At 38.8% G+C, this 17,485-nt stretch overlaps 1 protein-coding gene across 5 annotated transcripts in view; it reads right to left on the bottom strand.

Moving 5' to 3' along the window:
• The window catches only part of SLC2A13 (solute carrier family 2 member 13), a 211,849-nt gene that overhangs the window by 38,129 nt on the left and 156,235 nt on the right, over positions 1–17,485 (bottom strand). For all 5 annotated transcript variants that reach the window (XM_065049021.1, XM_021301322.2, XM_021301278.2 and 2 more), the window contains one exon: positions 2,917–3,080. In XM_065049021.1, the coding sequence (XP_064905093.1) occupies positions 2,917–3,080 (164 nt within the window). The remainder of the gene's footprint in view (positions 1–2,916; positions 3,081–17,485) is intronic.

Below are 17,485 nucleotides of genomic sequence, written 5' to 3' on the forward strand. Positions count from 1 at the left end.
ACTGATCATGTAAATTGGGCAAATCAAATTTATTATATATTTATTCTTTGGGAAGTTTGCCTATGAAAAGAAAAAAAAAAAAGAAGTATCCTGAAGATAGTTTAGATTCTCTCTGTTACACAAACAGATAGAGATTGTCTAATGCCCAACTACCACCTGCTTTCAAACTGACATTTTCTGAAGAGGAAAAAGGAAAACACAAATAAAATGAGTAAGGCTCTTGTCAAAATTGCTGCATGTTTCCAAATTAACAGTTCTGAAGCAAGAAATTAACCAAAGCAAAAGATCAAAAGAAAGATAAAGAAATGTTGCCCAGATATAAAACGAATGGGAAACTAAAATTAATCAGTAACCATAGTAAAGAGAATTAAGAAAGTGCGGTTAGTTTCCCTAACGCCTTTGAATCTATCTGAAAGGTTGCATTTTTCAGAAGTTGTTAGCATATTATTTTGAAAATGATAAAGATACATTATATTAAGTGTAAAATAGTTCTTTCCCAAATGTTTTCAGAAAGCAGGAAAAGCTGTATGAGATTACAAAAGTAAACTACAGTACGTTGGCTTTTAATCAAAATATTAATATTACTATCTCTCTATTCTTGTAGGTTTTCATCTAACAAACATCAAATCAAATAACCTTTACCAAAAGAAATCCCCACACCCTTGCAGCAAGAAGCAGTAGTTTTGTCTTCATTTTATGTAACGGGAGGCTGGGGCACACCTGGCTTCTCTGAAGACCAAAGAAGCAGCCAGGGATAACTCTGCGTGAAAGTCAATGTCCTTAGAAAGGCAAACCAAAGTAGAGCACTAAAATATAAGTTTATCCCATAAGAAAACTCATAATGGGAAACAAATTCATCAGCAGATTTAGCAATTTTCATTTTATTAAACAGGCTTCTCGGTAAGGAAAACACATCACATCCACCGCTACCTAAATCCAAGTGCCAAACATTGCCTAAAATAATTCTAAATAGTAAAGAGAGATAACATATTATTTCATTACTGTCAGTATTTGTATTTTCCTTAAGGAGGGACTGTGTGATAAAGGACACAGCAAGCAATGCAGCATCGATCAAGTGATGCTGCAGACTGGCTACCAACCACAGAAGGACTAAGAATATTCCTACCAATTACTTTGTGTCCAAACATCATAAACAAATCTGTCTTATTTCCATATTCTTCCCCATTCTATGACTAATATGCTTTGTAAGAGACATTTATAGCTATGTTTCAAATGTATGACCTTTGAATATGTAAATCAGAGCCAAAAAGCTCTCTAGTTCTGTGACTGTATGAAAAATCCACACGGGAATGACACCTATACAGCTGGGTCCACATAAGCAAAAACTCTGGGGAGGCTGGACAGATGTATGAGGTATCAAGGCCAAGTATATAAACATATAAATACTCCATTCCAATAGAATATAAAGGAAAGGCAGCACCCAGGAACCAGAAGTATGGGTGCAGTGCCAGAGGAGATCCACTTTGTGGAAAGACAAGAAAACTGACCAGTACCACAGTGGAAATAAGGTATTGAGTACAGGGAACAGTACAGAACCAGGTTGTCCCTCTCTGAAAGACTGGGCAATGGGTGAAGACATAAAAGAACTTATACCAAAGGTGTATTTTAACTGATCTGGAGGTAGACTGTGATAAAAGTAGCAATTTGAGATTTTTGTTGACTTTTGTTAAGACATGAGGAACGTGCTCCTGGAATATCCTCTGTCATTACCACATTTCTGACCTTGGATCATGAAATATGCTTTAGGCTTCTTGACTCCAAATCTAAACAGTAAGACACTAAATACATTTTTATTATATCTTGGAATACCAAATTGCCTGAAACTGCATGTTTTAATTAACAGATTTGGGTAACTGTGTATCAAACCAGACGCGGCACTGTGCCGCCTAAATAAATGCATTCAAATACTGTGAGCATAGATTAACTCCCGTCCCTTGGGAACTGCAGATGGCCAGTGACTTGGCAGGTGGTCCCTGCTTTGCTGTGCTGCATTAACTACAAGTTTGGATCCCTGACAGCGAAAACAGAACAAAACATGGAGACACTAAACCTTCCAAGCTAAACACTTGTGAATGTTATTTAGAAAGGAGCAGGAACTGTTCCTCTCTTCCAAACCCTGTTCTCGGAAGCACCTGAACCTTTCAGACGTTGAGCCAGAGGCAGGTATCGGTCACAGGTCACTTCAGCCAGAACAAGCACGTAACACTGGAGCAAATGGGGACTTACTGGGTAAATGGCAGGAGGCAGCTGGGCGTAGGCAAGCTCTGCCTTTTCCTCATCCAAGAGATGGCTACGTGATGAGTTGTGGTGTTGGAATATTTGGAAAAAAATGTACAAATCCAGAATTCTGTCTTTCAGTATCTCATACAGTAGATTAGTTAAGATCACATTACTGTAGGGAACGTATTTACTGCATTGTATATGAGATAACTATGCAAAGAACTGCATTAGTTTTTTAAAAGTGCCACAATGGCTATGCACTACGCTTTCTCCAGTGGTTCTTGATAAGATGTTCAGAATTCACATTAATGAGCCAGAAATTACATACTGTGTATACACACATGAGATTTAAAAACTAACCAGCTGTGAAGTTCCAAGCACTTGATTCCTTATACTGAAGAAAAAAAGCTTAAAAAGCTAAATGAAAACATTGTGAATCATGACTTGAAGGAGAAACCACACTTGAAAACATAACATGCTAAACCTCTGGTTTTTAAATTAGCCTTTAGCTGTGGTTCTATCCTACTAGTCTCGAAAAGCTATATGATTTAAGGGAGAAGATAAGGTCAACACTCAATTTTATCATGGTAGTCCTCTTTAAAATATCACTTGAAACTCTATTTTCATTTTATTAGTAATTATGAGGAATACCCAACACACTAATTAAGCACTCACCTGTTAAGCTACCAAGTGTAAGTTTCCGGCGACCCATTCTTTCAACAAGCCAGACTCCCACAAGAGTAAAGATGAAGTTTATAAACGCTGTCAGCGCAGCCAGCCAGATTGCCAGCCTGTCGTCTTCAACCCCCGACATCTGCAAAATGGTAGCACTGTAGTACCTGCGAGCAGAGGGAGACACAAATACAAACAGCACTCATTTCAATTTGGCTTATGTTAGTGTTTCTGTTTTAAGTCGGAAAAGATCATAACGAATATCAAGTGTGGCCTCCTGCATAATGCAGCCACAGACTGACACTCGATTATCCTGGGAAATCCGGCATAACCAAGGCATGACTTGTGCTTGACTAAACTTTGGACTGGAAGACATCAAGAGACGAATTGCTGTTCCCTTGGCTGTTTACATTTTCAATGGTCCATCATATTCTGCTAGAAATGGGGTTTGCATTTTGAATTTAAATAAATCCAGCTTTCAAATCCAGCTGTTCCTTTGTGTTCTATCTTCTTTCTGCCAAAACATGCAGGATTTTAGCACTCTGTGTACTGTCTAGGGAGAGACAGCTCAAAAATCAAATACATTTTCACTCCTGCTAAAGGTCATACAGAATTAATCTATGGCATCCAACACACTGCAAGTGACACTTGCAACCTCCTGGTTTAGGTTTTGCAGTTTTATTTCACTGCCACTGAAGCACCCAAAACCTCCTCTGCTGTATTACTTTCATCTTAACCAGAATATGATTGCTTTGAAATGCCTTAGCACCACATTTCAGGGATGTGAATCTACACCCAACAGGAGCATTTGACAGAAGTTTCCACTTCTCTCTAAAACAAATAAACCATTCCACACAAACAGTAACTCATAAATAAATCAATCCAGCAAATGAAAAGGGAAAAAAAAGAAGCCTTCTGCCATTTTTCACAGAGACCAAATGAAGACAGATATTCTGTCTATGTTCTCAGAGAAAGCTAAATAAACCTTCAAGAAAACACATGAGTAATTTTGTTAATGCTGCAGAAGCACTTTTCATCTTGTTCTACTAATGTGTGCTGACTGGAATACTGAATATTCAAGCCCCCAAATATCTAGCAGCCTATAGGCTTTCACGCAGTAATAACCATTGAAAATGTCAAAGCTGAGGACCCTGAGGAGCTTAGGGTGCAACTGTTGGTGATGAGGAGCCCGTATCTACGCACACATGGGGCCTGAGCCGGGCTCTGAGGCCTGACTGCCCATTACCAACTGCAACGCCTTGTCCAGGCTCGGCTGTCTCAAAGAGATCCCAGCAAGGGTGCGAATCTTGGAGAGACGAAGATTCATGAAGGACAGACAACATCTGAATTAAAACACTAATGTTAACGTGTCTTCACTTCTTAAGGCTCTCTAAATTAAATTGCTAACTTCCTGTCAAAACTTACATCGTACTGCACTGTTCTAGTCACCAAAATCACCCAGACACTCTCCAATCTCAAATACACCTTTCTTTTTCTTCTTAAGGGTAAGAAGATAAAAGTAAATGTCAAGTCTTGGCCTGCTGACACCTACTATGAAACCCCTACTTGCTTCTACCAGACAACGCTTCAGGAAGCCAAGTTTAACTCTACATATCTAAATCTTCTCAAAATTCAGTTCTACCGGCAAGGCAGAAATTGCCATTTGTCAGCAGCAATGTATAGCATACTGATTCTACATGGTTAAAAAGGCAAAGAATAAAGAATCACATAAAACATGTACGTCTACTGTCTGATATATGTAAACAGGCACCTTCTGTACCCAACATTCCTTCTGGTTGTTTATTCCAACTCATTGGCTATATATTCTCAACTGGAAGCTTTCTGTTTATCCATAAATAAACAACATATTTCACTTATATGGAAAACAAACCAGGGAAATTTAGATTCTGTGAATCCAAATGCCAAGCTACCAAAGCCTGGGTGCTAGGCAATGACATTCACGTTTACTATGGCATAGCAATCTAATTTCAAAAATGTAGAAGAACACCTGCATGGTTTATGATAACTACTAAATCCATTTGCTTATGTTTCTCTATTTTAGTACACTCATTTTTTATACCAACCTGCGCAGCCCTAACTGTCTATTAATACAACAAGATGGCAGGTCTCTTTAATTTCTTCCTGACACGGAAAAAAAAAAAAATCTATATGGCAGAAAAAGGTCAAGTTGCAATATTATACAATCACAGTGAATATTGCAGCTCCTGCAGGGAATGCAATTTCAGTGACAAAGCTGTGCAGCTCTAGCTTATTTTCTAAAATGTAAAGAAAATGAAAAAAGAATGTGTATCCTTGGAATTTTTAAGCAAGTATTGTATCTTAGAAATTAAGTAAATACAGACAATTACAAAGCCACACAAAGTAACTGAGTCAGATATATACAGAAATATTTTCATAGTGATAATTTCTGAGGATGTGAAAATCATGAAGTTCTATCAAGAGTTGCTGTACATTTTAAAAAAGTCAGAAGCATTTCCACATTAGAGAATCCTCAGATTAATCATTTGACTATATGCTGAAAACACATAGTATTGGAGGAAATGAGGCACCCCAAACACTTTCCTTTCTCTTCTCCTTTAAGAGTCAGTATTTTTTTTAAAGCAACAACATTCAATATTTAAAGAAAAGGAGAATTTCCCCTCTTCAAGCAGGTGTTACAGATAATTCCAGCTGCATCTGGGTTCCCAGGTTAGCTCATTCGGCAGCAGACAGCCGCCCACCATGCCAAGCTTTGCAGCTCTCAGTTAAAAAACAATGACTGTCAATAAGCTGCCATCATGGCTTTGGTCGCCCCCATCTTTCAGAAGGGGATGCTCCAGCCCATCTGTTGTATCAAGCCTACTCCAACACAGTTTCCGTGTAAAGATGTCAGCCTTTTCGGACAGAATTCATAATTCTTGTAAAATTAATGAATACATGTAAGCAACTCAGAGGTACCTTTCAACATCTTGAAAACGTTTATATTTTTGCTTTTCAGAAAACAAAAACAGAGCACTCTGGCACTGCTTTGCATGGGTTTGTTAACATTTTCTAGCACAATACTTTGGAAATCACTGTCCAACTACTCAAACTACTCAGTCCAAGAAAATCAGTCCCTAGGGATCATGAAACCCTCTACCTTTTTTCCTCAAATCAAATGAAATAGCGCTAAGTGCATGGCAAGCAGTACAACCGCCAAGAAGTAAATGATTCAATACTGAAGAAAATCCAAAATGGTGGCAACTTCAACAAATATTCATTTTTTTTTTCTGCAACTGTGCATGAACAAAGATCCTCTCCTTCTGCTCTATCAGTTTATTTTATGTTACAATTATTGGACTAAGACAAAAGCGTTCATAACAAAACGTGCTCCACATTCAAAAAATTGCATTTCATTTGCACCTTTGACCTGTTTCCCTGGATGTTCAGGAATTACTAAAGCTTATTCCCATCAAGGTTGGTGATTTCCAGCACGGCAGGTGCAGGAGATGTGTCCAGGCTGTGCCTGGCGTGCCGCGTTCCCCAGCTGAGGCACCGCGGGCGCTGCAGCTGCCGCAGCCTGGGGAGCCACAGCCTCCTGCCCACAGCCCCGACCAGAGTGACTCCTGCAACCACGCATGAGACAAAGCACAGGTATTTTAAAAACAGCAATATACTACAGACTATAGACACACGGAATTTAGCATCTTGTCCCTCAGATCACTTTTGAAGTGGTGAAAGGTTTAGCTGAGAAGCAGCAAGTCCATGTTTTCAGTTACGGATGCTTGCAGACTGGCCATGGGGCCAGCTGCCAAGCCAGGCAGCTGCATTACTATGAGACTATGACAACCCCAGCCGGGAAGCTGGACCATTTAGACAGATACTGTCTTGTAAAAAAATTTGAGGGCCTAAAGCTAATTCAAATTTCACATCCATTTGAACAAAAGTGTCCCACTCAACTTACAAGACTTCTAATTTGTTTCGTGTTTCCCTTCTTTTGCAAACCATCCCACATCCCTGTAAATACAATTATAACATTCTCCAAAATAGCTTGTTGTTCTGACACAGGCTTTGAATATATAAATTACAACAACAATGAAGTGAACAGGTTAAGCCAGCCTTCAAATTTTACCTTTGAAGGCTGGCTTAACCTGTTCACTTCATTGTTGTGAAAATCATGTTGGTTTTACATCATGTTGGTTTTACATCTTACTAACCTGAACAGCAACAGCCCAGCAAACGGCATTGCCACGGTGCGGAATACAGAAGCTCTGCAGCAGCACAAGGCTTGGCGGTGCTGGCTTAGCTCACCAGGTCCCACTCACTGCAGGAGGGGTTGGGGAAAGACCCCACGCTCCTACATACAGGTTCTGAATCATTCCACCTAATCAAAGGCCTGAAGTTAATTTGCACGTGATACAGTTTTGCTGAGAACTGAAAATGGATTTATATAATAGTACCATTGCTATTGACTGTTTTTAACCATGCAGATGTACACACCTTCCTCTTTAGTCTTTTGTTTGCAGCTTAAATACAACTATCTTACTGTGTTTGGCATTTCTGAAGATCAGAGATGCTGAAGAAACAAGAAACACAAGCCAGGAAACTCCCACTGGTATTACTGCTGCTGGAAAGAGGTCAGGCACATTGAGAAACTGCAGTTCACTGAAAGATGGACTATATAAACTTGAGAACACCTTCTAGAGCAAAGCAGGCTTGCAGACAGAGCAAACTTGCATCTGCCTGTCACACCCATTTGCACCTATGTTAAGAAAGGGATTTAATCAGGAAAGTTCAAGTTGACGCTTTGATCACTAAGGGCCTGGAGAATTACCACGGCTTCACTATGATGTTAAACTGTGGCAACTCATCTGTGTAGATGAACTCACAGAAACAGCAGGAGAAAGCAAGAGCAGCATATGGGAAATTAGATGCCAAAGTACTGGAAATGAAAACAAGACAGGAAGAAGTTGATATATCTGGAAGGAGCCAAACACAGCAGATGTTCCAGGTGCAGAGGCTCTCTGACAGGAGGGATGCTGTGGCCCTGCTAAGCACCATGCGAAGCCTGGGGAAGGGAAACAGGCACATTGGCAAGGTGCTGCAGGAGCACCAAAGTAAAAACATCCCTTGGTTAGACTTGTTTGAAACAAGAACTGCAGAGCAATATTGCAGCATTTGATGATAGAATTGGAGTGTCGGATAACGTGGTTGAACTTCTCAGCGTTATGTTCTGCACGCCAAAGTGGTGTTTCAAAAATATTAGTAAACCTGGTTTCACCTTATGCATTTAAAAATCACAGAGAATGTGAACAACGATACTTACACAAGAAAATATTTTATATTTAAATATATATTACTCCATGTGCAATTGTATACACATACAAGAAACTTTGTGGCTAACAACATTCTGTTAAACACAATGCATCTTGTTTTACTTCATCTGACGAATTGCTTCAGCAGGACAGCAGGAGACATTCTGTCATACCTCCTGTTGTCTTCCAAAAGATACTTAACAATAAATTTAATTAATTATAAGATGTTCCTCTTTGTGCATGTCAGCGGCACCTCTTGTGGCACAGATGAGACGTGCTTGTATGACACTGTACAAACAAAACGTCTTTGATCATCTATCCGCTGGACATCAGTAAGGCCCTTTCAGCTCATCAGCTCCAAAGGCAACTGGGCTTCAGCTACAAAACAGGACCAGTGGGTGCATACACCTTTATTTTCAGGTTAATAAGGCAAAACATCTAAGGACTAGATCCTGAAATCTTACTGAAGCAGACTCTGCTGCTTTACGGGACTCCAATTTAAGACCAACAGTTAAATATTCTTTCCTATATTTCCCCTTTTGAAGTCCTGAAGAGCTCTCTGAGGAAAAGGTTGCTGGATCATCTCAAAGTCTATAGTGGATTTTTCAAAAAGAGTGCCTGGGAGGCAATGCGGGGGAGCGCCATTCTACGCTTCCCTGCTGTAATTATACCTTCCAATTCCCCATTTAGCAGTAATAATGTATTGTGTTGTAAATGCTTTCGGCGTAGAGTGAAATGACAGTGAATGTCATTTATTACAATAAGTATATTTTGATAATAAAACCCCTAAGTATTAAGTAGTGTTTGACAGATAATTCTTTACACCCAATATGTTCTCTGATTGACCACACGTCATCCACATGCAAGGAACATTGAAAGGTTTTAAGGATTACCATTTAATTATGTTAAGAAAATGCTGGAATTTTTCTTAGTGTCCAAAGAGACTAAATTATATAGCTATTAAGCAAAGTAAGTGTATCAGTGTTCAGCAGGGATTAAAAGTACCTTTAAAGGCTTAAGATGACCAAGCTACACAAAGGAATTTACTTCCCTAATTTAATGGATACTGTCACACAGGTATTCAGTCATTTGAAAATACTGTTGCAGTATCTGCTGTGTGACTGGAGAAAAAGAATCCTTTTTTCTTTTGCTTATTCGCTTGGTACCATATATATCTTTGCACACAGCCAGAGTGCTTTTCACACTCAGTCATTTCACCCATTTATGTGGGTCTTTCACAGGTCTCACCTGAAACTATGCGGGAGAGAAACTGTTTTCTTCTTCATAATAGAAAAACAGTAAAACACAAGGAGGAGTTAGAACTATTACTTAAAAGAAAAAAAAAAATCAGACAGAAAAATAATAGCAAACTCCTACATAAGTCTGTGACAGACAAAGTGCCCTGTAAATTTGAAGACATAACCCTGTAGTTAAACCCATTGAAGAAGAAGGTCAAATTTAACTGCAGAGTTAAACGGAAAAGTACCAGGCAGAGCTGGTAATTAAATTAAAGCACTGGAAGCAACAAAGTCTTGACCACCCTCCTCCTCGTCCCAAAACAGAGATGAAGTTTCCAGCACAGAACAGGCTGGAGTTGGTAACACCTATATGCTCAGCACTGCAACAAAAAGCAAAGTAATGTCAACTTTTTCACCTTATATATCGAATGAAGACACCAAAAACAAGTGCCTAACGCTTCAACAGAACATTTATGAAAGAAAATCACCATTATCATCCCTATTTCGTAAATGAAGACCAGTGAGGCTTTTGGGAAGAGAAGGGTGACAGATGACCATTTACAGTTACCCACCAGAACCACCTGCAGCATAATGACGACACGGCAGAGTCTCACTGCAGATAAGCGCTCTCTGCAAATTAATAACTATAAAGCAGGGAAAGAAAATCTGCCAGGTATTTTGCAAAACATACCTTGTTCCGTTATTCATTTATTCTCACAACTTCAGTTTAGTTTAAATTGTTTAATATTCCAGGGTATTCTAATGCTGGAAAGCACTGATGCCTGCCATGAGCTGTCTGGGATCCCAAAAAATGAAATCAGCTCTCATTAAAATCAACAGACTTGCTAAATGTATGTAGCATTTAAAAAATAAATAAATAAAAACCAAGCAGCCCCTTTATTTAAGCCAAGGCCAGCAGCAAACAAAGGGAGTCCATACACGATAGTCTCACTATAAGAGCCAGGAGTTAGCAACTTGGGAGTTATGGGATCTTGAAAGATAATGAAAAAATGAAACAAGCTTTCTTTTGAACCATGTTCACGGACGCTTTTTCAAGAAAGAGTAAGCTTCTGTGCTAAATATTTATTTGGCTTTTGGGAAGAAATGTACTACTTCTAATTTTTGCTTTTGAATAGTAAAAAGATAACATCACAATTTAGCCCCAACTTTCCAGCCATGGTTTAGTATCTGAACAGAATCATGCTAGTTGTCCCAAGCTTCCCTTCCAGGCAGGCAGAAGGAAAATCATATGTTAATAAATGCACTATGAACTGTTAAAAAAAAGTAATTTCAGTGTTCCTTACAGGATCTGATCTTTCAGGCATTTTTCAGTTAAGAAAAGAAGCAGATTTTTTTCATGCACAGCAAAGGCGGTGTTGTTCAGTTTGCACAGCGCCTCTTCTCAGATAGTACATCTTCAAAATAGAGTCCTTTTATTCCCCCATCAGGGTCAGATTCCCCACATATGCTCTGTGGAGCTTTAGGACATCTTTGAGTAACCCTGTTGGTGGAGCTCCCTGGGGAAACCATTTCACATGGTATTAGACAGCACTGAAAAAACTGCTTAAAGGTACCACACCACCACCTACCACTGGAGTACCTGAGCTGTGTTTACAGTTTCCCTAATTAGAGACATAGGACAAATACAAATGTATTTAGAATAATAATTTCAACATATACAAATGGGAGCTCAATGAAAACGTCCATTTTAAAATAGCCCTTTCCATGGCGAAGATACATGACTCAATCCTGAGAGCATGAGCCCCACTGCTCCCTTCAGCAACAAATTCATGACTATACACACAGGTATCTTCTTGCAGAAGGACGCGAGCCCTGCACAACAACCTGGGAGAACACAGCTAGTTCAGGGGGATTAGCTAGGATTAATAGCTCACAAATGATCTCTCTAACATTTTCTGCACAGAGTAAGTTATTTCTGATATCTCCACATTTAGAAATGCTTCATCCGGTACTCCTGCTATTCACTTAACAACTTTTAAAAAATGTGATTTTAAAAACAAACAACCCCCTCCACCTTGCAACCAAAAAATCCCCCATAATCCCCTCCTTCACTCTCCCAATTCTTGTATTTCTGGGTATGTTATGAAAGCTCTGCAGCTAAGCACAGGAGAGTAAAGAAAAATACTTCTTCCATGAAACCACACTTTATTCTATTTTAAATGAGCAAGTTCACTTACAGACAACATACTATTACAAATTTAAAGTTTACAGAGTTTTAAATGTCCACACAAAACCATGAACAAGATCTATGCGAATCTCCCAAATCTGTAATTATCTTACTAAATATTCAGTCTTTCATATACAGAACTTTATTTCCATATTGATATCATACAAATTATCAAAATAATTTGTCTATGGCATATAAAAAGTAGTTAATATTCCAGCAACACTACAAATATTAATTAATATGTGAAATCTTATTAATATTCTATCCTTTTCAATTTTAATTAGAAGATGTTGCATTAATAATGTTTATCTTGCACAGCTTAGCCTTTTTAGAGCTCAACTCGTGAGAATAATTGCAATGAATTATTACTAAGAATCCACAAAATTGGTCTAAAATAATGAATAGGTCATTGTAGTATCTTCTGACCACCAAGAGCAACTTAGCAGAGACATAAGAAAGCCTTCCGGCTATCAAACTTTATGTTTCTTTATTTTAAGATACTGATTGACCTCCTAATACAGATGTCCGAGTCTTGCCTATTTTATAGAACCCAATCATTAACCGCTGTGCCAAGCCTCCCTTCTTAGCTTGCTGAACTACATGCTACTGTCAATTTTAAAACCCAGGAAGTCTGCAGCTGCCCTTCAGTTCTTTCCTACTTGTCCCAATGCCATTGTTGTCAAAGCCAAGCGGCCAGAGATAACGCTGCTCTGAAGAATGGAGCCACTAGACAGCTTCGAACCAACAGAACATCTTCTGCTGTCTTAAAGGCTTTGGGTTTCTTTGGATCAGGTTTCAAATACTTGAATAAAACATCCCTGTTCCCCTAGAAGAACAAGTTTCAAGCCAGATAGCGGGCTGCACTTCTGGAAAGGCAAGAGTAGGCACCAGGGAAAAAAACTAATTTAACCAAAAGTTAGGCTACTGAGACTACTGACTGTCGAGGGATTCCAGCAATTAAAAGAATAGAAAACAGAGAAAGACATAACCAACAGCAGAATTTATTACTGGGGACATAAGGCTGGACAAAGAACAGCAGAAATGAGAAAGTCAAAACTCATCTGGGAGGTGAGGCTGACAGAGCCAGAGCAGCTGTGGTGAACCTGACACACTCCCCCAATGATGCTAGAATAAATGGTGGAAGCCTACTTTAAGAACTTTGCAGTAAATACACATTTTCTTCTTATTCTGAATAAGTCTATTACGGCACCATATTAAAAAAAAAAAATTTATTGGCACCAATTCCACAGTCACTCAGGGAAAACCCCATGATGAGCAATGAAGAATAACAACATGCATATGTGCGTATGAGTATGCCATAGCTGCAGTCACTACCGGGCACAATGCCCTCACTAGTAACAAATTCAAGCATATGTCCTATGTAAGAAAAAGAAATAAAATAATTCTGGGAAATAACTGGCACAAAAGTCTTCCCCAGGCTCAAATGCACAGATGCACCCACATTGTCAACAGTCATTTTAGGACTGTTGAAAAAAACAAACCCAAAGAGTAATTCCGGAGTGACACCATCTGAGCTCATTATTCGTGGTGGCAGATGAGATCCTTTTTTGGAGCATTGGTTTTGGCAAAAACATCCTAAGTTGACAACCTCAACTGACCACTCTAAATCTGCATTAAGAAATTTATATTTTTAGATGTTTCTGGCACCAAATACCAAGAAATGGCAACTGTTTGGTGTCTTTCAAATTCATGCCACTCACTTGTAGTGATTTAATTGATATTTCTAAATCCAATCTCAGGTTTTAATATTCATATAATAAAAAATTACCCTTGCAATACATTTCAGACATACACTGCACATAGACTAGATCTCAACAGACTTGTATTTTCTCCTTCCTTAGAAAACAAAATTAATTGCACAGCAAACTTAACTGTGTGCAGCGTGAATATTAATTTGGCAGTGTCTGCTTCTATTACACACAGTCTTTTCTCTTGTCTTTCGGCCCATCTGTTCCATCAGAGAAAGGAAGAAATTATGGCAGACCGAAAAAATTCCTTAGAGTCGTATCACCAATGTACACAGATTTTTTTTTCCCTTTCATGTTCAGGATGTTTAAAACTGTAGAAGTAATTTAAACATAGCATATAAATGACAAACAGAAATCCAAAGGGTTTGATTTCTGATGCTGGAATGATTAATCCACCTGAATGCAACATCGAGCTGCTGCTTTCGAAATGTCTTCTTCACTTTCAACAGTAAAAATTGCCTGAACAGATTAGTTTTTTGCCTTTCACTTACTAGAAAGTGATCTGCAAGTATCCAAAGTATGCAGTTCTGCTTTTCTGTCAATAAACAAACCATCAGTCTCACGTTCTGATGCTCTGACCTGAGATTCTCAAGTCAGACCTCTTCCTACCCACGTTGTTTCACTCCATGCCCTGAATATGCTTTGTGGAGACGCTCTAGTCACAGCAGAGCTGAGAAGAACTGGCTTCTAATACCCAGTCCAAAAATGTTAATACAAAAATGTAACACCATCAGATGGAAAGACCCAGAACAAGCTTTTAGTACCAAATCTAGAGAATCACTTGCACAGGCTGAGGTCCTTTCAACAAGTGTGCCTTACCTGATGCACTGGGTGCCCAAATCACCAAGCCCTGCTGCACCTTAAGGCGACTCTTCTGCCTTCCTTTGAGAAAGACCTCCCCTCACTTAGGCACCTTGCTCTAGGAGATCAACAGCTAAAAATGCAAGAGGAGGCAGGTATCGCCCTGCTCCAGAGGAAGCTATTTCTCCTGTTGCCACCTCCTACAGCATGGCTCACTGGTCCTCTGGTCAAGTCACCGACCCTTGTGAAAGCCCTTCACAGATACCTCAGTCCACTCGTGTTCTAGGTGAAGACCTCGAGAATTTTACCTCAGCAAACTGAATTTACTCATTGCTCCATGGATTTAGCTTTCAGCTTATACTTTCTTCATTGTTATGTGCGTGCCAGCTATGTTTCACCACTGCTGTGAAGTTTGTGACTTCTGCACCAGTTGCCATTCGTAAAGGCTAAGCAGAATTATCATCACTCTTTGGATCCAGTGAGAAAGTTAAAGCAGCTATGAAACAGACCTCTAGCAGAGGACTCCACTACATTTCTAATGCACCGTGAAAAATAAATCTGTACTTAGAAAAGCACTGAATGGCTATTTTGAGAATGTATGTTTCAGCATGGCCTGCACAATGGAAGCAGAGTGTTGTGAATGTGATACCTGTTCAAAAGGACAAACACATTGCTCTTTTCTTCAATACAAAACGTAGCAATTAGCACAACATCAAAATTATTAGAGCTATACAAAGCACTGTGAAGACTAATATAATTAAGAATTAAAGGCTAATGTAATAAAGAGTTAGATTCTCCACAGTGCAGAATAGTAGCCTTTTAATCTATGAACAACACGCTGGGCAGATTTGTTTGATAATCTCTACAGTGTGTTATACACTGTACACTTCTATTCAATAGGGCAATTTGTTCTAAATTTACATAGACAAATTTTAAAATGTTCTTATATATGATTTAACCACATAGGAGAGAACTTACTGTTTATACAAAGCATACAGTTCAGTATTAAGTGCACATGCATGGTTTACTGCTGTACGTTCTGTATAATATTTACATATACTTTGAATTTAAAATTTAGTGAAGCTGCTAGAAAATACATAAAAGTTTAAGATAGAATTGCATGAAAATTTCTACCACAAAGTCAATAAGCAGATTAAAAGACTCCATGCTAGATATTTTTAAGAGTACCTTTAGAAACAACATTTTAACTTCTCTCTGAAACAATCACTTGTGAACACCTAGCAGAGGATAGATGCAGAATGGTATTTGTGTTTAACTGCTTCAAACAAATACTTCCCATATCAGCTGTCCATTTTGCTGTGTCGCCTCCGGGTAAAGATCACTTTCATGTTAACCATTGCCTTGTTTCAGCTAATGAAGCTCCCAAGTTTTAAATCCCTGGCAGCTTATACTATTCAGACCAATTATTCTACATGCTAGGACAGCTTGACTACGTACAATTTCTGTTCTCTGTCCTTCAGAGTTCATCCTGTGAACTCAAGGCCAAGATCAAAAATGTAAACTATAATCCCAGTTCTATGACTTTGTAACCCTTGGGGATGTCATCTCATCCCTTCGTGTTTGTTCCTCCTCTGCAAAAGCTTTTTGAGTATCTTTTCCACACTTCTCACAAAAAGATTCGTATGTGGATAGTACTTGAAAACAACTGGAAGAGAGAAAGGAGACCAAGGTAGGTGTTGATCACTTCTCCTAATGCTCACCAGAAGGACCCCATGGAAGTTTGACCCATGGAGGTCTGTATCACAGCTCAGGAATGTGCTGAACAGCAGCAATCTCAAAAAGGAGGAGGTGAAGAGTGAAGTTGTTTTTCAAAGCAATGGAAACAAAATCTGGATCTCCGTCTCAAATTGTTAAGAAGCTAAAAATTGTCTTTCACTGCCTTTCAGACTCCAATACCAGAGAACTGTCAAGATCATCTTCCACTTCATATGAGGAGCCTCTTCTGCAAAGAATGTCTGGAGGGACTGGTTCTGTTTCGAAGATAACATGCAACAATCATCAACAAAACTTTAGAACTGAAGTGCTCAAGTGAGGAGCACTTGAAAAACGCTTCACAAGGGGACAGTAGTAACATCAACACTAAGCTCTGCAGTTGCCAAAAACTAATCACAAAAGCAGTGCGAAGAAAAAGACGTGTTCTTTTTAATTAAAGAAATGGAAAGATATGAGGAAGACTAATTACATTTATGTAATTGTGCATTAATTCCACAATTTGATGAAAAATTAATCTAATCATAACCTCAATCCAGATTCTACTTTATATTAATCAATGCACTATTTTACTGGAAATCAATTTAATGTACCAAACAGTAATACCTCGGGTTACACAATTCTCAGCTAGTTACAGAACAAGGGGCCTCTGTGGGAGTTAAGCAGAATATGGAGCTTTAAGATTTATTACACATACCTTAGTATGACGACAGGGCCCTGGGATTTCCCATGTTACTTCTGCTCCACCATATCGGGTGTACATTTACAGCAATAACAAGATTTAACAGTGCTGAAAACAAAAACTTGAAAAAGCAGGTAGCCTGCTGCATATTATTGTAAGGAGTTATCCTCTTTGAGCTCTAACATAATTTTAAAACATGAAAGATCAGAGTCCTGAACAGGATCATGGTGAAAGGAATAGAGCATGTCAGCAGAGGCTGAGGGAGGTGGGTTTGTGTAGTCTGTAATGACCACAGGTATTTTCCACAACCTAAGTGGGGCTACTAATGGGGTCAGTCTCAGTCACAATTGTCACAAGCTGGAAGAAGTGAAATTCCAACTGAAAATCAGGAAAAAAATGTTCTTTGCCATGAAAGTGATTAAGCACCAAAACAGGTTGCCTGAATCTATCCTTTGATATTTTAAAATCTCAGCTCCGTAGAACCCTGAGCAACCCCATCTAACTTTGAAGGTAGCTCTGCTTGGAACAGCAAAGTGGAAAAAGATCTCTAGATGTTCCTCCTAACTACAAGTTAACTCAATAGATAAGGCTACTCAGTCGTTTCCACAATCAGACATCTTAGAGATGCGAAGCTAATTTCTAACATTCTTGATATTAATCTAAAAGAAAGGATGAAGATGATATCCCTAAATCAATCCTGCACTACTGCAGGAAACCACAATATGCTCTGTAAAATCAGTTAGGCTCCACCTTAAATTATGCTCCAAAACTATCCTCCTCTAGCAGTTACAAATTCTCTTCTGATTTTGAGCCCATCTTTATTACCAATGACAATGAATTCTAATCTTGTTTCATTCTATTAGCAAAAG

This window comes from Columba livia, chromosome 1 (genome assembly GCF_036013475.1).
Source record: "Columba livia isolate bColLiv1 breed racing homer chromosome 1, bColLiv1.pat.W.v2, whole genome shotgun sequence".
NCBI lineage: Eukaryota > Metazoa > Chordata > Aves > Columbiformes > Columbidae > Columba > Columba livia.